Genomic DNA, 24121 nt, shown 5'->3' on the forward strand with positions numbered 1-24121 from the left:
TGAAATGGACAACAGGATTTGGACAAATGCGTTGAAGGTACTAAATATCTAACGAAACAGACAATGACAGGCATCATGATTAGAATCAATATTCTTCCTAGACACGAGAATGCACCTACAAATTACAACCAGTTTTGTGGAAAATAACTTTTACGTTTTCTGCAAAGTTCGGATAAATTACCATTGTGTTAAGAACTACTGAAAAAGAGGCTAGTTGTAATTTATCTGTGTTCAGTGAACCAAATTGGTCTGTAGATTAAAAACTAAAGAAAATCAACAATTGATACTATTTCTGGCTCGAAAAAGGTCGCACAGTACTCGTCTTGGATGCCATGAAGCAAGCTTTATAGTTGTTTTTCTTCAAAGAATGCAGAACACAAAGCCATTGTGGCCACAGTGCAGAAAGCAATCTAGTTGATGCAATTTCCCGAAACAGCATTATTCAAGAGAAGCGCAGAAGCACCAATTGTGAAATGTCGAGGACACATAGCGTTGTATCAAGTTCTGCTAAAATCCTGTCAAGTACAAGAAGAATAAAGTGGTTGAGAAAAACTTCAATCTTGGTTCCAACCCGAACACGAAACAAGACGGGACAATCTCAAATCACTTCTTTCCCACTGACAAAGTGGCAGCAGATATATAGTCATCAACCTATCGAAGCTGGGATCTTTCAAAACAGTTCTGATGGGAGCAGACTCTAAGCAATGAGCTCAGTTCTCAGGAGAGTGTATAGTCTAAGGTATTGTTTCAACTTTAACCTATATTTGATAGCTTATTGCTATTGTATAGTTTGAACTTACCAAGCTAACGTCACGCGCAATTGATTAGAAGTAGCAGTACATTCGAACTAGCGTTGAATTAACTCACGCTAATTTTTGTCAATCCCAGCTTATTTTGTTTTATGGTTAAGTTACACAAAACAAATCAAAGAAAAAGGGATTTGGTCAGCTTTGGGAATTGCACGACAAATATTTGCACGACGGTTAAATCTGAAATCTTGTTTCTTCTCGTATTTTGATTATGTGGATCTATTCTGTTTCGGCCCCCCAGCTTAGTAAGCATAAATTTTTTATGACCCCCAGGCGCACGTGCTATTTTCTTACATAGTAACGTGCTATATAACAACATCTAATTTGTAACTGGGGGTCATAAAAAACACTGGGGGGGGGGGAGAAACAGAATAGATCCGATTATATAAAAATAACTTTATATATATGTATATAAATATTTGTATAAATATATGAAGAATATTCTAGACTTTTTATCTCACTGATTCAAATCACCAAATATAATTCCCTGAACTCTACAGCAAAAATCAATTTTTTGTTCTCTCATTTCTGCGAAGTCTTTTTCCTAATTTTGTTCAAGTTGCTGATATAATTTGACTTAAAATCTCAAAAAGTTTTCAATAGTAAAAAAATTTAAAAGTGACCAAATAATTGTTGCCCACAAAACATTAAACCTCAATAACTAATCGATAAATGACAAAACCCAATATAGACTTCAAATAAAATACTTTTTGCTTCTTGGTTTTCTATTGAAACCACTTAGTTTTCTATTGTAAATTGTAAATATTACCCACCCCCCCCCCCCCCTCTCCAAGTTTCGGTACAAATTTTCTAATTCATTTTTCATAATGAAAAAGGTTGAAAATTGGTCAAAACTAGACCAAATTTAACTATATTTTTTGTAACTAAATCATGAATAGAACAACCATTTATGTTTTAGATTTATCTGAATGGGTCCTTGTGTTTGTTTATGAACTAGTATTTTCGTTGTTATCTTCCTTAACTCGGTGGTGTTTGTGTACAGGAGCCATGTAAGTAGTGACACCATTCGAAAATTCTTCCCTTCCGGAATCAGAAATCCCGATCCATTTCTCACACTGGAACACAGTCTTGGCATTACCATATTCAAATACAACCTCCTTCAGAAACCAGTCGGCGCCCTCTGGCGGTTCCGTCTCAATATCGACCTTTGTTAATTGGCCCATTTTGGCGCCAATGAACGAATAGTGAACGTTCATTTTCATTACTTTGCTGAATGGCCGATCTAAAGAAATAGTTTCGAACCGCTTTCTAGTACCGTGTGCGGTTATTGTGACGTTACTGTCACGTGCCAGCTCCAAATTTGTAGCAACTAAAGTCACTTTGTAGTTTGTCGATGTTTTGTCAATCGGTGACTTTTCGCGTTCTTCATGTATTGCATGATGTTCGACGGATTCGTTTGAGCTTTCGGAGTCGCTGGAGTTTCCGGATCTCTCCTGTTTCACAGGCGAGGAGTGATGTTCGCCTTGATTGCTGCTCATACCTGTTTCGTCGGCGTTTAAAGCAATCTTGCGTCCAGAATAGACACTTGAAGAACAAGAGCTGCTCTTACTCGATTCAGCATTTTGTTCAGCCTTTTCATCAATGCCTTTAGGTTGCCTGTTTTTGAACTTATCTTGAACAATCAGTTTCTTCAATTTAGGCATGTTCTCGAAATCGTTGATCTTGCACTTGTAGCATCTCAGTTCACGGTCTCCTGTTATTTTCTCGACCGTAAAGCGACCCAAACTACCCCCAATTTTGAAGCCCTCTTTGTGTCTGAATTCACAGCATGTACTGACGCGTGTGTCAGCGTAACCATTTATAAACAGGGTTATGCTGAACGGGTGTCCCGGTAGCCGTTTTGATACGATGTCGAAAGTCTTACCCGGGTAAACGTACCCAGAAAATATTGTAAATGTTGTACCGCTACCAGGCTGGTGGGCGACTTCTAATTTGTGCCCATCTTCTGGGATGTCAACCACTTTCGTGGGAACCCCGTTATATCTCAGAGTCAGCTTGACGTTTGTGTTGATTTTTTCTAGCATGTGGACTTTGGGCGGATGTGGTGGATAGCGAATTCTTTCACGTGTCAGTCTAATTTTAGGAAACGTCGCTGGTTTACGCTGAAAGTCTTGACTTGGCGCCGATGGTCGGAGTTTGCCAGAGTACACGTTTTGAATACTTTCAAAGTCACGAGGCGTGTAGCTAACTCGAACGCTCTTCTGAAAACTTCTTGAAATACTCTTCAGAGCCGGAACAGACGCCCATGCGAAGTACTCTGAATCCATTCGGGTTCGGGATGTTTGTCTGGTTGTGACGGATCCCGCATCTGTTTGAGGTCTATTGCTGATTGCAACCTCGTCAATTTTGGTGTTCTCATCATGGCGCCAGTCTTCCGACGTATGGAACTCCCAGAGAGCGTCTCTGAGGTAATCGTCGTCAATCAATTCCACATCAATGTCACGAGGAACTGGTTGCCCATTATAGTCAGTGTAGTTGACAACTGTCAAATTGTCACCACGACGGGGAGTTTTCTCCCCAAGTTCAGGTCGGGATGTGGCTGCGGTTTTGGTTGATAGACTACCCGTTTGACGCGACACAGCTGAGGGCGCATTCCTGGCAGTTTTGGGCTGTGACTTTACGGTACCGGAACTCTTAGTTTGAGACCTGGGGGTTCCGACGTTGGAGGCAACTTTCTTTGACTTCAAAGAGACCGATTCTGATTTTTGATCCTGTTCGTTCCTGATCTCCCGCATGGCTTCGATAGATCTGAAACTAGCTTTGTGTTGTCTATTAGCATCAAATTCTTTCACTTTTTCAGCCATTTCGCGCTTAAGTTTCTGCTCCAATGCTTGCTTCATGACATTCTCCTGTTTCTGATGGATTTCCATTTCGTGCATTATGCGAGCTTGCGCCAAAAGTTCCCTCAGCCGACGTTTTTTGTCCTCTTCCAAATAATAAGCAAGGATTTCTTTGTTGCCTCCGAACCTGTACGGGTCTTCTTCTAATTCATCATCGGCTAATTGCTCGCCGTTTTCTTCACGCTGTTGTTTGATCTTTTCACGTTTCTTCATTTCGATTAATTCGTCAACAGTGTAAACTGATTCACGAGACAATTCACGTAGATGTCTGTGAATAGATTCCTTTCCAAAGTACTTTCGAAGTTGGTCATACTTTCTATTGTTTATGTTTACAGGTAAGTTCACGTGTGGTAAAGTGTTCATGTTAGAAACTTTTATCAAATTTTAGTTTAATGATTTTCTGCTGTGTTTAGAAGATAGTTCTGTAAGTCTGTATGTTTTACAGCTGTTATCAAATCAATTGGTTCGAATTCAACTTTGAACTAGCGTATAATAAACTCACTTACGTTTTACTGATCATACAATAGCTCAAATATTGGTCTCGAAATCAGTTGAAAAACAAAGCAAAATGAAGAACAAAGTATTTTTTAATTGTTTGAAAATTGAAGGGCATTCATGCAAGTAAATTTCATATATTGTTTTGCCAAACTTTTGGTCATTAAACAGAAAGTGTCAAAGTGCGTTTTTCACGGCTAGACTAAAACTGACAATTTCAGATTTACGATGAGGTTTTCGAAGTCCTGAACGTCTATCAGACACAATAAAAATAAGCTGTCTAAAGCAACCGTTCCTGTAAACAGAGCGATCTTTACCAGTAGATTTAGAACATGAAACATCGAACATAAGCATTTGCATAAAATAATCCTATCCGCTAAATGTAAGCCTTTCAAAAGGTCAAAAATTAAAAACCGACATTTATTCCGGCATTAGATGCATTTCCTCAGATGAAATTGTAAACTCTCTTGAATATAGCCCCCTGCGAAATCCAGTTTTCGTATCGTTTCACTAAATGTACAAGAAAATTGTTGGTGGTCTCATTAGAAAGACCAATGAGCATAGCATATGAATACGACTAAGAGCGTCTTGTCCTTCTATCGTATCCTGTCTGTTATCAATATCTATTTCTTTCGTTTCACATGTTTAGTTTCTGTATATAAACCAACTCAAGCAAAACATTTTGCATCCGGTTACAATCGACTTCTCATTCTTTTCTAGTTACAACTTTTGGCAAATCAACTTACAAAAGGCGGTAAAATCATCGAAGTTAATGTGAGGCATTAACATCCTCGGGGCCCACACAACCTAACCCTAACCTGCTAGGGGTTTGGGGTAAACATGCATAAGTTTTATTGCTGTTTTTTTTTAATTTGCCTAAAGCAGTCTTAACCTCGCATGACCTATCTATGTTGTCGGGGCCGGTGAAAGTCCGTGTGACTCGTCCCAGCGGCCAGATTCCTCTTGGTGTAAACTCCTCAATAAGCCAAACGACATCATCCACTTCCAAAGCTGATTCACGAGACGTCCACTTCTGCCGTTTGTTCAGCGAAGGAACATACTCGGTTAGCAGCCTCTTCCAAATCTGCTGAAGTCTCTGCTTCACCTGTGTCCCTGCCGAATTTTTCAAGGTAAGTGTCTCGTTGAAAACGGCTCCAGGAACATTGCAGAAGGGCCTTCCAAGCAAGAAGTGGTTTGGCGTAAGTGGGTTGTCGTCTTCGTGGTTGCTTCTTACGTTGGCGGGTGGACGCGAGTTGACAGGACACTCGGCTTCACTGACGATCGTGGCAAAGACATCTGGGGTGAGTTTTGCGGAAACGAGGTTCAGAAGAAGAGCTCGTTTGACACAATGAACGAGTCTCTCCCACACCCCACCGAAGCGAGGAGCAGAAGGAAGGTTAAGCTTTCATTCGACAGACTGGTTCAGTAGCTGATCTTTGATGTAGTCGTGGTCCAACATCAGTGGTCTTCTTCTGATCTGCTTTCTTGCTCCCAGGAAATTGGATCCGTTGTCTGACAAGAACAAGCGCGGTTGGCCGCGTCGAGCGATGAAGCGTGAGATTGCTGTCAAACAATTGTCTGTGCTGAGGTCCTCTGCAACTTCAGGTGAATTGCTCTTGTAACCAACCAAGTGAATAAGCAGGTGTAGGTTTTCACTTCTGCATCTCGATGAACGACGGCAAACGGTCCAAGGTATTCCACCCCGACATTGGAGAAGATGACTGGTGACTGCGTTTCCTGGAAACGAATGTCTGGCAGGTCTGCCATCGGTGGATGTAGTCCCTATGCTCGGAAGCGGCGACACTCGAAACATTTGAAGGCCAAACTTCTCAGGAAGGCTCTGATTTCAAGAAGGTGGCATCTCTGTTGTATGTAGTTGCGGGTGTATTCAACTCTAATGTGCATACAAACTTCGTGGCCTTTCTGTATGTAGAGTTGAGTGCTGTGCTCTTTAGAGTCCAGGATGATGGGGTGCTTGGCGTCGAAGGGTAGCGAGCTTCGTTTTGTTCTGCCACCAACGCGAAGAAGTCCACTTTCAAAGAAAGGGGACAAACAGGGCAGACGATCTTTCTTTGATAAAGGCCTGTGTTGTTTCATGTCTTTGATGGCGTCATTGAAGGACTTCTCTTGCTATTTTTTGAAGAGATAAATTCGGGCTTTGTTAATGTCGTCGAGTTCTAGTTTGCCTTTTTGTTTCGATCTGAGATTCTTTATAAACCTTATGACAAAAGCCATAGAGTGCATTAACTTCGTCCACTTTGAGAATCTGCTGACGTCAATAAGACATTCATCGTTCGATGTTTTCATTGACGTTCGTCTCTTCCTTGTTACTCAGGGAGTTCTTCCAATGGCTTTCGGGATCACTTAAGAAAGATGGCGGCGTTAACCAGAAGACATTGAGGTCACAAGCTGGTATTCCACGGGAGACATGATCTCAAGGGTTGAGTCTTCCGCTGATGTGCTGCCATTTGGAGACGTCTGTGTTGTTGCGGATCTCTTGAACTCTATTTGCAATAAAGGTATTCAGTTTTTCTTTGCTTTTGATCTAGGCAAGGACCGCTTCACTGTCGCTCCAAAAGTGTTTTGAGATAACTGGTATTGTAAGCTGCATGGAAACAAATTGCATTAGTCTGCATTCTAGCACTGCTGCTTGCAACACAAGTATCAGGATGCTGATCCGTGGCGCAACTTTAGCTCTAGCTATGACAAACCCAGTTGAAATGGTATTAGATGAATGAGATCTGATGTATATGACTGCTCCATAAGCCAGCTGTGAGGCATCGCAGAAACAATGTAACTGGTTTATCGGAAACGGCTCTTTCAGAGAAACAAAACATCGTGGCATTGATATTTCTGGCACATTCAGATATTGCTCTATCCAAATTTTTATTGATTTCTGTTTCTCATCTGACAGGAGATCTTCCCATGCAATTCCTTCTTTCCAAGTATCCTGCAAGATTATTTTGAGTGTAATCAATAATGGGGCAATGATTCCTAATGGATCGAACTAGCATGCAATAAAGGAAAGTAGCTTTCTGGGTGTGTAGTCCGTTTTGTCTTCCTGAACTTTGGCAAGCTTCTGGTGGAAGAAAGTATCATTAACTGTATTCCACATTACACCTAAGGCACGATGTTTGTCTTTTTCATTGTCACAATGTTCTTTGGGTATTTTGCTTAGACAATGAACAGAGTTTGAGACAAACTTAGTTAGACTGAAACCTCCTTTTAGAGAGTGTTTGTCGCAAGTCTTGAACTGCAGTTTCAGCTTTCTTTTCATTGACGAACGAATGTACAAAGTCATCCATGTAGAAACTGTTGAATATTAGATCTTTTGTAGCTGTGTTTCCGAAGTCTTTTGCTGTTTGTTGGAGGACAAACATTGCTGTAGTTGGTGAACATCTGGCTCCAAAGATGAGTCGCGTATACTGGAGCTGCTGTACGGAGTTTTTTGACGGCCAATGAAAACGGAGACAAGACTGATCTTCAGTTCGTACGCAAATTTGCATGAACATGGTCTCTAAATCTGCCGTTACTGCAACAGAATCCTGGCGAAAGCGAAGTAGTAAGCCGACCAGGTTGTTGAGAAGGTCGGGGCCTAACAGAAGTTTTTTGTTTAGCGATTGCTTATTAAAAACAGAAGCGGCGTTTGCAACACGCCTAACCTTCCCAGGTTTGTTGGGATTCGTGACGGGGTGATGGGGAAGGTACCAAATCTTCTCTGGTGCTGGATTTTAGAAAGTAACTGATTTGACATAACCTTTCTCCAAATCTGTTTCCAAAGTTTTCTCATACAATTGCTTCAACTCAATATCTTTGTTGAGTCGGCGCTGTAGGCTGTCAAGCTGTGCTTTGGCAACCGGATAGTTGTTTTCCAGTTTGCTGTCTTGTTTCCAAAGTAAACCGATTTCATATCTGTCTCCGATATGATGGATTGTATCTTGTAATATTTGAATTGCTCTTTTACTCTCTGTTGAAGTATCAGCAGTTTCTTCAAATTCGGTTCCTGTGTTCTCTATTTTCCAGAAACTGGTCACATATTCACAGATACGTCTTTCAGTATCGACAGTTAAATTTGTGAGCGCGTGGTCAAAGGCTCTATAACTATGTGCTAGGAAGTTTGTTTCCTGCAAGAATGGCTCACTTTTTTGCTTAATTGGGCCGATAATGGTCCAACCGAGAAGATTGCGTAAAACAAAGGGGCTTCCTGAGGTTCCTTGAAGGAACTCGCGTTCCAAAATATATTGGGTAGCGTCAGCACCTAAAAGTATCTATATCTTGTTATCACTAAGTTTAGGAAAATGTATGTGTTGAAGGTGGGGGTAGGACAAACACGCTTTGTTCAAATGGTTCACAGGCGCATTGTTGAAAGTCCAACTATTCACGGCTTGAACGTAGTTTAAACGGAAGAGTGGTTGATCGCTATTGAACTTTCCAATGTCCAACCGAACAAGATTTGCGTTCATGACGGATTCGCCAAATGCGTGTGATACATTCAGGTCGAATTCTGAAGTCTTTGGAGCCCGTAGCTCGTCGGCAGCGGTGTTAAGGACGTATGAAATGGTACTACCATTGTCCAGAATGGCATAACAATTATGTCCTTTATCATCATTTCCAAACAGAGTGACAGGTATCACCTGTAGTTGATTCCTCGTTCTCGATGGGAAACAAGGTTTGTAAACCTGAGTTGGGATGTCACTGTTTTTGTCTTGTTGATCCAGTGGTTCACACATTGGCAGATCAATTGCTGTCACGTTTGTCGATTCGGGTGCTTTTTGTCTGTCTGTGTGGCGAAGGCTATGGTGTTTGCCATTGCAATGTCGGCAGAGAACTTTTGAGGTGCAGTTTTTGGCGGCGTGACTGGAGCTTAGGCAATTGAAGCTCAAAGAGTTCTTCTTTGCTTCGCTATTGCGTCTGCTGACATCAAGACTCAGAAACTGCGGACATTTGCCAATGTAGTGATCTTGTTGATAAAGCGGGCATTTTGTTCTGCTCCTATTTGCTGTTGCATTTCTCATAGGCGGCTTTGAGCCAGAGAAAGAAGAGCTGCCGTTTGTGTTGATGCTACTGTTAGCCGCCGATTTCTGGGGCTTTGCAATATCGAGGTTTCTAATCGCTCTACTGCTGTGTTCAAAGCTTTTAATGCTGGGGTTTGAGCTTTTACTTTGTGGGAAATTCTGTGTCCAGTTCGTACAATTTTGGTTCATATTCCGATTGTTGAAGGAACTTGAACCCTGTGGTTAGTTTTGTCGACCTGAATGGTTGTTAGTGGTGGTTGAAAATGGTCGTTTCCTGTAATTGTTCGAAGGCTCTGGATTGCCGATCCATCCAATCGGAAAGCTCTGTGAGACCTGGATTTGTCCAGTCGTTGTATACAACATGTTCGGTCCACTTCAACTTGATTGGGTTCGGTATCTTATCTCGGGCTATCCTGAGCAAGTACGTGGCATTTAGATCGGCACTGAAGCCCTGTGAGGCAAATGTCTGAACTACCTTTCTTAACAGCGAAGCGAAAGCTATCAAAGCTGCGTGGCCTTTCATAGCTGGTCTTTGGAAAGCTTCTAGTTCTTTTGTTAAAGCACCGACAACAATTTCTGGGTTTCCGAAGCGTCTGTTGAGCTCTTAAAGGGTGGAGGAGTAAAAGTTTAGTTTGCAAAGAAAACCGGAGATGCAATCTTTTGCCGGTCCAATGCCTAAACTTTGCAAATAGCTCATTCTTTCTGTGTCAGTGATATCTTCGTTGTTGTGAATGTTCGAAGAAAACATGCTGCTCCACTCGTTCCACTTGAGCGGGTCTCCATCGAACTTCTGAATTCGGATGTCCGGCAGCTCTACTGAGCGATGGATTTTCCGTTGACGATATGGGTTGGAGTTTTGGTTACCAAAGCTTTGGCTGCTTGGGTAACCAGGTCCACGAGGGGTTACGTTTGAGGGCTCAAAACAACCGTTTGCTATGTGTGACAAAATGTTTGGGCAATATGACTAAATGGGCCGGATTGGCTTGGTGTTGGGAAACGATTGCCGAAACTGGAACAGGTGTCCTATGATCAGGTACATTTTCAAAGAGGCCGGTGTCATTAATTGGCATGGGAGGAGCAAAAGTGTTTCCAGTCGGAAGAATTGTTCCACTGAAAACTGGCAGTTGAATATTTGAAGCTGTTGACAATTGTGTTAACGCACAAGTTGCGTCAATAGAGCTCTGCAAAACAATTGCTGGATTCACAATTGGTGCTATTGGTTGAAGGGGCTGATGTTCATTTCTTTTTACGTTGTCAGAGTCTGTTTGTTCCAGTGCTGATGGCTGTAGTTTATTCTGTACATCAGAACTGATGGCTCTATTAAAGTTTTTTGCAAAACTCCCATGGCGGACTGCACTTGTCTATGAATCGTAATCGGGTTGGATGTTGATTGCTGGTCTGCCAAGTTATTGATTTGTTGCTGTCGGGTATCTCGCATGCTTTGAACAACTCGCGGAGACTCAGGTGCAGAGGGAACCGGTATTCGATTAATGCTTGATGAAGTGGCGCTGCTCGGGCGCGTTGAATTATTTCTGAATGAAAGTTCATGCTTCTTTACAGCCTGTGCAACTTCCATTTTTAGCTTTGTCAAGCATGCTGCATCGTTGAGGGAGTCTTCAGCGTCCACATTTTCCGATTGTGTAAGCTGGTCGACAAGTTCGTCTAGTTGTGACATCTTTTTGTTGAATTCATCATGTGTTACTGACACAACTTCGGGTTACAGACCTGAGAGTATTTGATATTCTAGCTCCTGTTTGAGCTCTTCGACAATATTTAGTTTTCGGTGGAGCAATCTAACTGTTCCAACTACTGATGACTTTCGACCTCCATTTTCTTTATTGGTCTAACTTTCTGAACTTCAGCGGTAAAATGAAAGGTCGAGTGGGGTGAATATAGGTCCGTAGAAGGGCACAACGAGTGAACTTTTGACCTTCCAGAGGTCACTTGAAGGTCAAGAGGGGTAACCTTTTGACCTTTTAGAGGTCAACTGGGTTGACTGTTTGACCCTTTAGAGGTCACTTAAAAGTCAAGTGGGATAACTTTTTGACCTTTTAGAGGTAACTTAGAGTTCAAGTGGATTGACAGTTTGACTTTTTAGAGGTCAAGTAGGGTGACTGTTTGACCTGTGAGAGGTCAAGTGGGATGACTATCTGACCTTTTAGAGGTCACTTAGAGGTCAAGTGCGTTGACCGTTTGACCTTTTAGAGGTCACTTAAAAGTCAAGTGGGTTGACTGCTTGACCTTTTAGAGGTCACGTAGAGGTCAGGTGGGTTGACTGTTTGACCTTTTAGAGGTCACGTAGAGGTCAAGTGGGTTGACTGTTTGACCTTTTAGAGGTCACGTAGAGGTCAAGTGTGTTGTCTGTTTGACGTTTTAGAGGTCACTTAGCGGTCAAGTGGGTTGACTGTTTCACCTTTTAGAGGTCACGTAGAGGTCAAGTGGGTTGACTGTTTGACCTTTTAGAGGTCACTTAGAGGTCAAGTGGGTTGACCGTTTGACCTTTTAGAGGTCAAGTAGGGTGACTGTTTGACCTCTTAGAGGTCAAGTGTGGTGACCGTTTGACATTCTAGAGGTCACTTAGAAGTCAATTGGGTTGACTGTTTGACCTTTTAGAGGTCACTTAGAGGTCAAGTAGAGATTTTCGAAAGTCACTTGGGCGATCCCTGGAGGAAAACAAATCACTTTCGTAGGTCACTTGCGGGGTTTCTGGAGGAGATTGAGTGATTTTCGTAGGTCACTTGGGGGGTCCCTGGGGGACAATTAGTGATTTTTGGAGGTCAATTGGGGGGTCCCTAGGGGACAATGGGTGGCTTTTTTAGGTCACTTGGGGGGTCCATGGGGGACAATGGGTGACTTTTTTAGGTCACTTGGGGGGTCCCTGTGGAGACTCAGGAGACTCAGAGTCTGTTTGTTCAGAGTCTGTTTGTTCCAGTGCTGATGGCTGTAGATTATTCTGTACATCAGAACTGATGGCTCTATTAAAGTTTTTTGCAAAACTCCTATGGCGGACTGCACTTGTCTATGAATCGTAATCGGGTTGGATGTTGATTGCTGGTCTGCCAAGTTATTGATTTGTTGCTGTCGGGTATCTCGCATGCTTTGAACAACTCGCGGAGACTCAGGTGCAGAGGGAACCGGTATTCGATTAATGCGTGATGAAGTGGCGCTGCTCGGGCGCGTTGAATTATTTCTGAAGGAAAGTTCATGCTTCTTTACAGCCTGTGCAACTTCCATTTTTAGCTTTGTCAAGCATGCTGCATCGTTGAGGGAGTCTTCAGCGTCCACATTTTCCGATTGTGTAAGCTGGTCGACAAGTTCGTCGAGTTGTGACATCTTTTTGTTGAATTCATCATGTGTTACTGACACAACTTCGGGTTCCGGACCTGAGAGTATTTGATATTCTAGCTCCTGTTTGAGCTCTTCGACAATATTTAGTTTTCGGTGGAACAATCTAACTGTTCCAACTACTGATGGCTTTCGACCTCCCATTTTCTTTATTGGTCTAACTTTCTGAACTTCAGGGGTAAAATGAAAGGTCGAGTGGGGTGAATATAGGTCCCTAGAAGGGCACAGCGAGTGAACTTTTGACCTTCCAGAGGTCACTTGAAGGTCAAGAGAGGTAACCTTTTGACCTTTTAGAGGTCAACTGGGTTGACTGTTTGACCCTTTAGAGGTCACTTAAAAGTTAAGTGGGATAACTTTTTGACCTTTTAGAGGTCACTTAGAGTTCAAGTGGATTGACAGTTTGACCTTTTAGAGATCAAGTAGGGTGACTGTTTGACCTGTTAGAGGTCAAGTAGGATGACTATTTGACCTTTTAGAGGTCACTTAGAGGTCAAGTGCGGTGACCGTTTGACCTTTTAGAGGTCACTTAAAGGTCAAGTGGGTTGACTGTTTGACCTTTTAGAGGTCACGTAGAGGTCAGGTGGGTTGACTGTTTGACCTTTTAGAGGTCACGTAGAGGTCAAGTGGGTTGACTGTTTGACCTTTTAGAGGTCACGTAGAGGTCGAGTGTGTTGTCTGTTTGACGTTTTAGAGGTCACTTAGCGGTCAAGTGGGTTGACGGTTCCACCTTTTAGAGGTGACGTAGAGGTCAAGTGGGTTGACTGTTTGACCTTTTAGAGGTCACTTAGAGGTCAAGTGGGTTGACCGTTTGACCTTTTAGAGGTCAAGTAGGGTGACTGTTTGACCTCTTAGAGGTCAAGTGTGCTGACCGTTTGACATTCTAGAGGTCACTTAGAAGTCAATTGGGTTGACTGTTTGACCTTTTAGAGGTCACTTAGAGGTCAAGTAGAGATTTTTGAAAGTCATTTGGGGGATCCCTGGAGGAAAACAGATGACTTTCGTAGGTCACTTGCGGGGTCTCTGGAGGAGATTGAGTGGTTTTCTTTCGTAGGTCACTTGGGGGGTCCCTGGGGGACAATTAGTGATTTTTGGAGGTCAATTGGGGGGTCCCTGGGGGACAATGGGTGGCTTTTGTAGGTCACTTGGGGGGTCCATGGGGGACAATGGGTGACTTTTTTAGGTCACTTGGGGGGTCCCTGGGAGACAATGGGTGACTTTTGTAGGTCACTTGGGGGGGGTCCCTAGAGGACAATGGGTGACTTTTGTAGGTCACTTGGGGGGGGGGGGGTCCCTGGGGGACAATGGATGACTTTTTTAGGTCACTTGGGGGGTCCCTGGAGGACAGAGGGTGACTTTTGTAGGTCACTTTGGGGTCCCTGGAAGACAGTGGGTGACTTTTGTAGGTCACTTGGGGGGTCCCTGGAGGACAGAGGGTGACTTTTGTAGGTCACTTGGGGGGTCCCTGGGGGACAATGGGTGACTTTTTTAGGTCACTTGGGGGTCCCAGGGGGACAATGGGTGACTTTTGTAGGTCACTTGGGGGGGGGGGTCCCTGGAGGACAGTGGGTGACTTTTGTAGGTCACTTGGTGGGTCCCTGGAGGACAGAGGGTGACTTTTGTAGGTCACTTGGGAGGTCCCTAGAGGACAGTGCGTGACTTTTGTAGGTCACTTGGGGGTCCCTGGGGGACAATGGGTAACTTTTTTAGGTCACTTGGGGGGTCCCTGGGGGACAATGGGTGACTTTTGAAGGTCAGATGCGGGGTCACTGTGGGACAATTAGTGATTTTTGGAGGTCACTTGGGGTGTCATTGGAGGACAGCTGCATTGCGAGCTGGTTCTGCTGGCAGAACACTGGAGGCTGTTGGGTGCAGCTACTGATGACTCAGGTTGGCCTGAGTGGGCTGGCTGGCAGTTGGAGGGCAGTTTTGGGGCTGTACTGCAAGCTGATTAAAATGTTAACGCCATGGCTCCGCTGGTCCGCATTGGGAAGGGTGATAGGTCGTTATCTGTCTTGAGTCTTAGCTTTAAGTTTCAATTAGTTTGGTTGCTCATGTTTTGTTTCAGGTTACACATTTCAAGAAAGAGTATCATTTCCGGTTTTACAACATTTCATCCTCATGATTTTTCTCGTTGCAACTTTTGGAAACCAATCAACTTACAAAAGGCGGTAAAACACAATGAACGTAAGAAGTTAATCTCTAGCATTAACAGCATACTTTAAATTGAGGGTTCGAAATTTACTTTGTTTGGAGGAGTTATCCAGGATTAAATATTTTCTGCATATTTGGCTGGGTTTCAGTATTAATGCCTACTAATGTCATTATGGGACAAAGACATGTAATTTTTGGCAAACTATTGTAAATTCTTTTCAATTACGTTACTATCTTCAATCTTGGAAATTATGCTTATGTTGCTAAAATATTTAGATACATACTACTTTCATTAACGTTGGCCAATTATAGACTAATTTACCCAAAACTTAGATAAATAACCGTCAAAAAGTAAAAAAAAAATGCGAAATTTGAATTTTTTCTAGTCTAATTGTAGAACTATAAGCTTACAGACACCTACTCTGGAGTGAATAATAAAACATCTTGACATAAAATCTCTTTCAACGGTTATCATTACTAATAATGAACAATGAGTGTGTTCACAATGTTGCAGAGTTGCTGCAGTTCTGCCCTAGTACTTCAGAAATACAGTACTGTTTTTAAAATGTTTTTGTATCACGGTTTAATTAGCGTTTGACTGACTGCTGCCACATTGAGTAAACACAACATAGCGCAGTCATTTAAATTCAGCAAGGCTGCTTCAGGTGTCGAACCATTCTTTGAACCCACTTCTATTACCAAAAGCCTCGGAGAAGCAGCAAAAACAAGCCAAACTAGCGTTGACTGCGAAAAAACGCAGTACTCGAAGAAAACCCACAACCATTGCTTATCCTGCAGAATCTCTGAAAAACTTGAAACTGAATTCATGAGCGGTACTGGAGAGAGTATGACTGCCCAAGTACGCCAAGCTAAAGCCAAACAGGAGCACGAGTTTCAAATTTTCGATCAAAACAAAAGACCAAAATTTTTTGGAAGTTACGCTCTCTTATTTTTAAGATAATGATACCTTCGTTCAAAACACAGTTACATGGTGACGAAAATAAAAGAAAAAAGGAGACAGATGAATCAAATTTTTTTAAAATTTAATTTGAAATTCGTTAGAACAAACAGCTATAAACTGAAATCTTCAACTCGGTTGAGTTACACGTTCTGCAGTTAAGATCTATCGTTATGGGGCGTACAGCAACGAAAAAAGAGACCAACCTAACCAAAACCCACAAAAATTTGCGAGATAACTGTGTCTCAGCCCAAAAAGCATAACTATTCAACGAAGACAATTAACATATCCAGATACGCCTTTTTCCAACTTTTTGCAATTTCCTTACAAATCCTTTCTATAAATGGACTGAACAATAATCTGATAGTTCGACCAGGAAACAAAATAAACTCATAAAAAATGCAATTATGATTATAAAATAGAAGAAAAATTAAAAACGCGTAGTACCAAAATAAAGAAACTATTAGTTGAATATAAAAACGTAACCGAAATAAATTTATACATCACAGGAAGTCTTGTGCCTGTTTTTACTGAGATTGTGCCCGAAATTGAGAAAAATAAGAAAAAATAGTGGCAAAGTTCAAAAATTCACCGATATTTTTTCAAAAAAAATGTTCGAAGTCTTAACAGACATTAGATAACAAGTGAAAAAATGTCTAGGTTCTTTCATACCTTCTCAAAAATAACAGGATCTTTGTTTGGGAACACTAAGTCGTTGAACTACAAAAATCATAAGAAATGAAAACAAAACGCTAGAAGTCCATAAAAATTTTACGAAAACAATTGGTCAGAATCATGGAAATTGTGAGCCTAACTCTGAAGCCATAATATAATCTTGTTGGATCTCGTTTATTGTAAACAATATCTGTCATTAATTGAGCCCTGATTTGAAATTTCTTGTCCGTAATTTACATAAAAAACAATTACATAGCCGAAACTTTTTGAAAAAAAGAGGTCGCGCCCCATTAAAATCTAGAAAATTTTTATCATAGGGATTCATGGTGAGATCAAGATCAGCCCCGATTATGCTGAGCGTCTAACAAAACACTGAATTGCTGAAATTGTTGCGAAATTGATCAATTCTACACAAAATTTTTCGGTTTGTCGAAAATAAATAATGCACTTTGTATGATTATTGGTTTTAAATTTGCAAAAAATTGGCAAAATTAAAACACCAGAAGACTCTTAATGCCAGCGGGAGTACAACTAGCAGCTCTTTTTTGAGATTAGACAAAATTTGACCGCAGCTTAAAGGTGTGTACTTCCAGCAAATTTAGAGCATTAGGGCTTGTTCCGGCTGATAATAAGAGTGAAAAAACTAAAATTATCTTTGTACCGGTTGGTTCGATATCAAATTCAAATAATCTTTTATGACTGTATTTTATCCTTAGGTTTTCAGCCAAAACGATATATGAAAGTTTCAAATTATTAATATCGTGACAATCTGAATACAACTGTTCGCTGACTTGATAATTTATCATTATAAATATATAATCAAAACAACTTCACCTTGTGATGTTATAAAACTGACTTACAATGTTTACATAACTAAACAAATACATATATGAATTCATATTAAATACCTATGAACCGTTTAAGGACAACTATAAAGCAATCTCATGAACGAAAATAGCAGAATGACACACGAAGAGCACCCGATCACATTTGTGGCGTGATTAGGGCAAATAATCAAGTTTAAAGTTAAAATTAAATAAATAAAATATGAAAATTCTGACATTTTCTGACTATTAGTCGGGCTAAAGTAAATGACAAGCACAGGAAACAGATGTTTGGCATTTGTGGTCACTTGACCTGACCTTTAAGCACCATTATGGAACATATGAACGCTCAAATGTAATCGAACGTTGACAAAATATAACAAATACACCGTAAAACAGATAAATTTGGCAAAAATGAGGTAAAAAATGATGTGAAATTTAGGTCAAAGGTACGAGTTGAGACCTATACCATTGATCGTAGTTTGGTCCCACTAGAAAAACAAAGGGGGGTTTAGGGTTCTCAGATCACTTCCTGAGAAGATACAGTACTTTAAAAAACAGGCAAAATTAGCACTTTTTGATTATAGGGTAAATTCTGCACTTTAACAAGTTAAAACATTACTAGGGCACTTCATATGGTACTATTTGGCTATTTAGGAATTCGCAAAGTTATATACGTTCAAAAGGACCTCAACAAATACATAAAATGAGTATCAAAAGTTTTTTGATCGCAACATAGCCGGCCCAGTTTTTGGTCAACTCCAAAAACAACTTCACTTGCGGTCACTTTTTACTGCAATTAACTTAACAATTGATCGCTTGTAACTACCCTTCGTAGTTTTCACTGTTGCTGCTGGAACAATTTCATCATCACCTTTGAACAGTTCCTCTATTCTGCCCAAAGGAAAGTTGAATGGATGTGTATCAATGATCCATACTAAGTCTCCAACCTTCAATTCATCTGGCTCTTCTTTGGCCCATTTGGTTCTTTGTTGAAGACTGGGTAGATACTCTGACATCCATCTATTCCATACTGATACTAGGATACTGTTTTGATCACGGAATAGTTTTCTGTAACTCGCTGCTGTTCCAGAAAATAACGCATTTGGCCAATTTACGCTTATTTGACCAATCAAGAAGTGATTTGGTATCAATGGCTCCAAATCTGCTACATCTCCACTAACGTCTGCGAGTGGACGATTGTTTTTTAACTGCTCAACGATACACAATACCGTTCGAAGCTTGTCTTCACTCAAACTTTGTTTTCCAAGCACATTATACAACGCTTTCTTGCAAGATCTCACAAGTCTTTCCCATACGCCACCAAAATGAGGTGCAGCCGGAGGATTAAATGACCACTTGATACCTTGCTCGGCTAATGTGTTGATGATTGTTTCCCTTTGCAACTCCTGGAAAGCCTCTTTGAACTCTCTTGCTGCGCCAACAAAGTTTGTTCCATTATCAGAGATGATTGACTGCGGTTGACCTCTCCTTGCAACGAATCTGTGTACTGCATCAATGCAAGCTGCTGTGTCAAGGCTATCAACCAACTTCAAATGAACAGCACGAACACTCAAGCATGTGAAAAGACAAACACACTTCTTGACTGTTCGTCTAAACATCTTCATTTCGAACGGTCCAAAATAATCAACACCGCTATTCGTAAACGGTCGAACATTGCTCGTCAATCTGTCAGTTGGTAGGTCGCTCATCTGTGGTGTCTTACTGTTTTTGGAAACAATCGGCACATTACGCAGTTATGCTTCACTGCACGCAATGCATTTCGCAATCCGAAAATCCAAAACTTCTTCTGAACTTCGTTTCGAATATACTCGACACCTTCGTGATGAAAGACTTTGTGTTGAAAGTTCAAGTACAACTCTACTGCTCGATGTTTGCTCGGCAGTATGATTGGGTGTTTTGTCTCGAATGACAAATCTGCTTTTCGTAATCGTCCTTTAGCTCTCATGACTCCTTTTGAATCGACAAAAGGCGATAACGAAACGATCTTGCTATTGGAAGACAACTGTTTACCCGCTTTCAAATCATTAAGCTCTTTCGGGTAACTTTCGCTCTGAACAAGTTTCCAAATTGTTTGCTCTGATTCATCCATTAACTCGTTCACTGTTTTGTCGGACTTGAATAAAGTTAAACTCCAGGCCACTGTTCGTCTCAATCTGTTAAATTGACTGAAACGTTCCCACGCAATCAAAACTTCTGATTCATCCTTTGAGACGAACACATTTACGTTCATCTCCTGTTCTGCAGGATGCTGATTATCATCTTGCAGAACTATTGACTGTCTAAGCCAATCTGGTCCATGTATCCAGTTACTGTTTGCTACATCATCAAAATTAAGACCTCTTGTTGCTAGGTCGGCTGGATTCTTAGCACCTGCAACAAGATGCCATTCATCTACAGTCGATGAATCCAAAATCGCGGCTACTCAATTAGCAACAAAGGTTGGTTGCTTTTCATTACTTGATCGAATCCACTGAATAACGGTTGTTGAATCCGACCACATGTAAACTTTGTGAAAATGAATTGAATGCTCTTTCATTATAGAGTCTTTCAGTCGATTCCCAGTTATAGCTGCCATTAGCTCAAGTTTGGGGATCTTCTGATGTTTGACTGGTGCAACTCTTGCTTTTCCCATGATGAAAGAGACTTTTCGATCGGCATTCACCTTTTCAGTCACAACATAAGCAACCGCACAAAAGGCATCTTCAGAAGCATCTCCAAAAACGTGTAACTCGTTTCGTACGCTTTCGCTGGATGTTTGATACCGTCTAGTGACTTCAAAAGATTCTCCAGCAATTAGCTCTGCTACCCAATCACTGAATTGGTTGTTTAGATTCTCTTTAATAAAAGAATCCCATTGTTGCCCTCTTGTTTGCCAAATGCCTTTCAAAATGATTCTTCCTCTGATCACAAACGGAGCCAAAAATCCCAGTGGATCAAAGACACTTGATACAACTGACAACACTTTTCGCTGAGTCCATTGACTCTCTGGTTCAAATTGCAATCCTCTACAGACTTTGAGGGAATCATTGATATTATTCCACTCCAAACCAAGGATTGTTAGGGCTTTGTCATGAACTTCATCTTCGTTGAAATTTATAGCCCATTTTGTCAGCTGGAAACCACCTTTGGCAAGAAGAGTTGTTAATTCTTCTTTAATGTCAGCAGCTTCTTCTTTGTTTTCTAGGGAAACAAGAAGATCGTCCATATAAAAGTTGTGACATGCGATGTAGCTAGCTCGTTCAAAGCCTTCAGCATTGTCCAACGCACATGCCTGTAACGCGAAATTGGCACAAGTTGGAGACGACTTTGCTCCAAAAATATGTCGATTGTACTGGTTAGTGACAACTTTTCCATTCTCGTCAAACCACAAGAAGCGTAGAAAGCCGTCCTGCCTAGAAAGCTTCCGGCCTAACTTCAACTTGAAGAAACATTTCTTCAATATCAGCACTTAACGCAAACTGATTTTCTCAAAATCTTGCGAGTATCCCCATCAGGCTTGCAAGTAAGTCTGGGCCTGCAAGTAACATATCATTCAAACAATTACCACGGAACTTGCTGGCGGCATTGCAGACTCGTCTCACTTTATCTGGCTTGTGAGGATTCAAAACTGGGTGATGTGGCACGTACCAAACTTGCTGATTGCTTGTTTCAGCTAATTCTGCGTCTGAAAGGATGGAAACATACCCTTTCTTGAAATCTGCTGCAATGGTATCACTGTAGCTCAGATTCAGTGATTCATCAGAGTCAAGACGACGTTTCAAACCTCGAAGTTGTCCCAAGGCGAAAGAGAAATTGTTCGACAAAGCTGCTTGTTCACCATTCCAGAGTAATCCAACTTCATATTGCTTGCCGTTGAACTTAATCCTTGAATTTAGAATCTCACTTGCAAGCTTGTCTTCTTTGGAGCGCTTGTCAGCAACCATCAACGTTCCATAGGATTCCATATCCCACCATTTTTTAACAACTTCAGCCAATTTTACGTCATCTTCATTAGCAATGCGACATGCTGCGCTCAAACGCAATTCACTGACTGGGACTGGGCCACTAACTGTCCACCCAAGCGGTAATTTAACTGCCCAGTGTTGATTTTCACCTCCATTTTTGTACTGTAATGGACGAATGAGATCGTAGGCGTTCTGCCCCAAGATAATTGTGACCTTTTTCAAATCAATGTGCTTGAAACCAACGCATTTTAGGTACGGATACGTTTGTTTCATTTCTTGGACATTGTAGACACTCTTTCCAATTTCCAAGTTCTTCTGACTGTGAACAACAAGCTTCTTCCCCTTGCTCTCCTTGCAATTAGACGGCCCAATTGTAGCCTGCACTGCTTTGCATGGAGTTACATGGGTTCCGTGAATTCCTGTGACATTCAACGAGATTGATTCTCCTTTAAGATCCAGTTTTTTCAGCAGATCTTCATCAACCCACGTCTGAGTTGAACCTGTGTCACAACAAGCAAGATTTTCTTCGAACTTGCCATCATTGCCGAAGATTTTCACTCTAGCAATCTGCATTAGTCCTCTTACTAACTCAGTATTGCTTGTCAAGTTTGTGCTCTCTGTCTTGGTGGTTGGCTTATTTTCATCAGACTTCTTTTTGTAATGCAACAGTTTGTTGCGATTCTTCTCACAATCATCAATTCCACATTTGAGTTTGCGTGGACAATCCTTTGCTGAATGATCAGCAGCCAAACAACAGAAACACAATCTTTTCTCTTTCGCAACATTGTATCGATCGTCAATCTTCATCGGCTTAAACTTCTCACAGTTCCAAATGCGGTGGTTCTCACTGTCCAGTGGGCACTTGGGACCATCTTTTGCGTTTTCTGTTTCGGCAGAACTGAAAGTTGAATTTGAAGATCTGTTGAACTTCTTGAAACCTGAGCGTTTATCTCCGTCAGATTTCCTCTGATTGTCATTCTTGAAACTGCTGCTGCTCTTTGATGAACTGTTCAGCAGTCTCTCCTGAACCTGAGCTTCTTCTTGCAGCCACTCGTTCAGTTGAATTAGATTTGGCAGTTTTCCAACTCTCGCTGGACTCTCAATATAAGCAAACCATCTCCGTCTGGCTTCATGAGGCAGTTTATTGACAACTGTATCCAGGTTACTAGATGAGAACAGATCATTAGAGTATCCAAACTGTTGTAATACTCCGACAAATGATGCAATAGCATCAACAAATTCGATATACGCAGTTGAATCATTGTATCGTATCGGCGCAAACTCTTGTATCTTGGACAATTGCGATGACACGATGTGATGCGACTGTCCGAATTTCTTCTGCAGTGTTTGCCACGCTTGATTGTACATAGCACCTGAGAATCCGAGACCCATTATTGCACGTTTTGATTTACCAGTGACAAGGTTTTTCAAATGACTCATCTTTTCATCATTTGTCAGCGGACTACTGTCAATTGTAGCCAAAAACATTCCACTCCATTCTGGCCATTCCAGTGGATCGCCGTTAAACTCTCTAAGTTTCAGCTGAGGAATGTTCCGATGACTGGCATATGCAAAATGAGCATGGCCACCTCTTCTTGCGGCATCATAGTCTCGTTCTTCTCTCCTTGCTGAATAGTCAAATTCTCGAAGACGATTTCTTCTCAATGAATCATTCGAATCGCCGCTAGACGATCTGTTGCGATATCTGTCTTCCATCTCTGAAGACAACTCTCTCCGTCCCTGATGGCTCAAGGAATCAGTTTTCTCAGGCACAAAATCTGGAGCAAACAAGTTCTTGCCTGGAACCTACTTGGGAGTATCATCTTGCAACAACTCTCTTTCAGTTTTCTCAAAATCACGAAGACTTTCATCGTCTTCAACAGGCTTCTTTTCCTCGCCACTCAATTCAAAAGTGCCCAATTCAGCTTTCAGTATTTGAAGTTGCGTTTCTTCATCGAGTTTTTTTATTCGCTCTTCGTACTCGATTCGTTCTCTTCGTTGAACTCGCTCGTACTCGATTTGCACCTTCTTTCGTTTCAATTCGGCTCGCTTCTCCACCGATTCTCGTTGACGTTCTTTTCGTCGCATTTCAAGATGAGCTGCTTCCTCGGCGTCTAAATAAGACTTACAAGTACTTTTAGGTGTGACCTGACTGTCAAGATGTTCCGAATTCCTCTTTTCACTGCTCTCTGTTTCCAAAGATGTTGAGTTCTTCGGACGTACATCTTGATTAGGCTTCGGTGGTTCCACAACATTAGATGCACCCAAATTCTCTTCTTCACCTGTTACAGAAGTGAATGACGAGACTGATGACTTCTCAAATGTGACATACTTTCTCGAAACTGCTTGCTTCTTTTCTTCAAACAGTTCTTCTATATAACTTCTGTGATTTTTCAATCGTTCTGCATAGTCGTTACATTTCTCCACGTTCGCGAGAGCGGCTTTTGTTAATACACTTCGATCGAATTTGTTTTCAAATTGCTCTAATCTGCGGCAAAATCTGATTCTTCTGCCAGATAATGATCCAACTCAGTTTTAACTCTCGCAATACGATAATTGCCTTTCAAAAGTCGTATTACGTCCTCTCGTTTTGTTCTGAGTTGCTCGTAAGTCCAGTGGATTAGAAGTATTTCATCTGAACGTTTGGAGTCAGCGTCGGATGAGACAGGTTGAGCAGAAGCATTCTTCTTTGACGATTTCGAAGATTTTTTCAACATTTTCGAAATTTCTAGTTCAATAACTTCTTTTTCAAAGTCCGGGGAGATTACGGACCATTAATGTTCCGGCTGATAAGAAGAGTGAAAAAAATAAAATTATCTTTGTACCGGTTGGTTCGATATCAAATTCAAATTATCTTTTATGACTGTATTTTATCCTTAGGTTTTCAGCCAAAACGATATATAAAAGTTTCAAATTATTAATATCGTGCCAATCTAAATACAACCGTTCGCTGACTTGATAATTTAACATTATAAATATATAATCAAAACAACTTCACCTTGTGATGTTATAAAACTGAC

At 41.3% G+C, this 24121-nt stretch overlaps 2 protein-coding genes across 2 annotated transcripts; both read right to left on the reverse strand.

Moving 5' to 3' along the window:
- Window positions 1-7896: 7896 nt before the first annotated feature.
- On the reverse strand, window positions 7897-9369 carry LOC142349133 (uncharacterized). The gene is made up of 2 exons (XM_075400548.1): window positions 8496-9369; window positions 7897-8423 (listed from the first exon to the last, which is right to left on the reverse strand). Exons 1-2 carry the CDS (start codon window positions 9367-9369, stop codon window positions 7897-7899), a joined length of 1401 nt encoding a protein of 466 aa, XP_075256663.1.
- An 8537-nt stretch (window positions 9370-17906) lies between these two features.
- LOC142349134 (uncharacterized) lies at window positions 17907-22817 on the reverse strand. Its single transcript, XM_075400549.1, has 5 exons — window positions 20702-22817; window positions 19615-20604; window positions 18887-19527; window positions 18500-18683; window positions 17907-18217 (listed from the first exon to the last, which is right to left on the reverse strand). The coding sequence occupies exons 1-5, from the start codon at window positions 22815-22817 to the stop codon at window positions 17907-17909; spliced, it is 4242 nt and encodes a 1413-aa protein (XP_075256664.1).
- Window positions 22818-24121: the final 1304 nt, after the last annotated feature.

The sequence above is a fragment of the Convolutriloba macropyga genome, chromosome 11 (genome assembly GCF_964194025.1).
Source record: "Convolutriloba macropyga chromosome 11, txConMacr16.3, whole genome shotgun sequence".
NCBI classification, from domain to species: domain Eukaryota; kingdom Metazoa; phylum Xenacoelomorpha; order Acoela; family Convolutidae; genus Convolutriloba; species Convolutriloba macropyga.

Excerpts from the sequence above, each read along its gene's own strand:
- LOC142349134 (XM_075400549.1), bottom strand. The coding sequence starts at position 22,817 with ATGGAAGACAGATATCGCAACAGATCGTCTAGCGGCGATTCGAATGAT. Across the intron at positions 19,528-19,614 it reads TATTCAGTGGATTCGATCAA|GTGCTAAGAATCCAGCCGAC; the intron begins GTAATGAAAAGC and ends ATCTTGTTGCAG. Across the intron at positions 18,218-18,499 it reads CAACACATTAGCCGAGCAAG|CAGCGAGTTACAGAAAACTA; the intron begins GTATCAAGTGGT and ends TTTCTGGAACAG.
- LOC142349133 (XM_075400548.1), bottom strand. The coding sequence starts at position 9,369 with ATGAACCAAAATTGTACGAACTGGACACAGAATTTCCCACAAAGTAAA. Across the intron at positions 8,424-8,495 it reads GAACCATTTGAACAAAGCGT|GTGCTGACGCTACCCAATAT; the intron begins GTTTGTCCTACC and ends AGATACTTTTAG.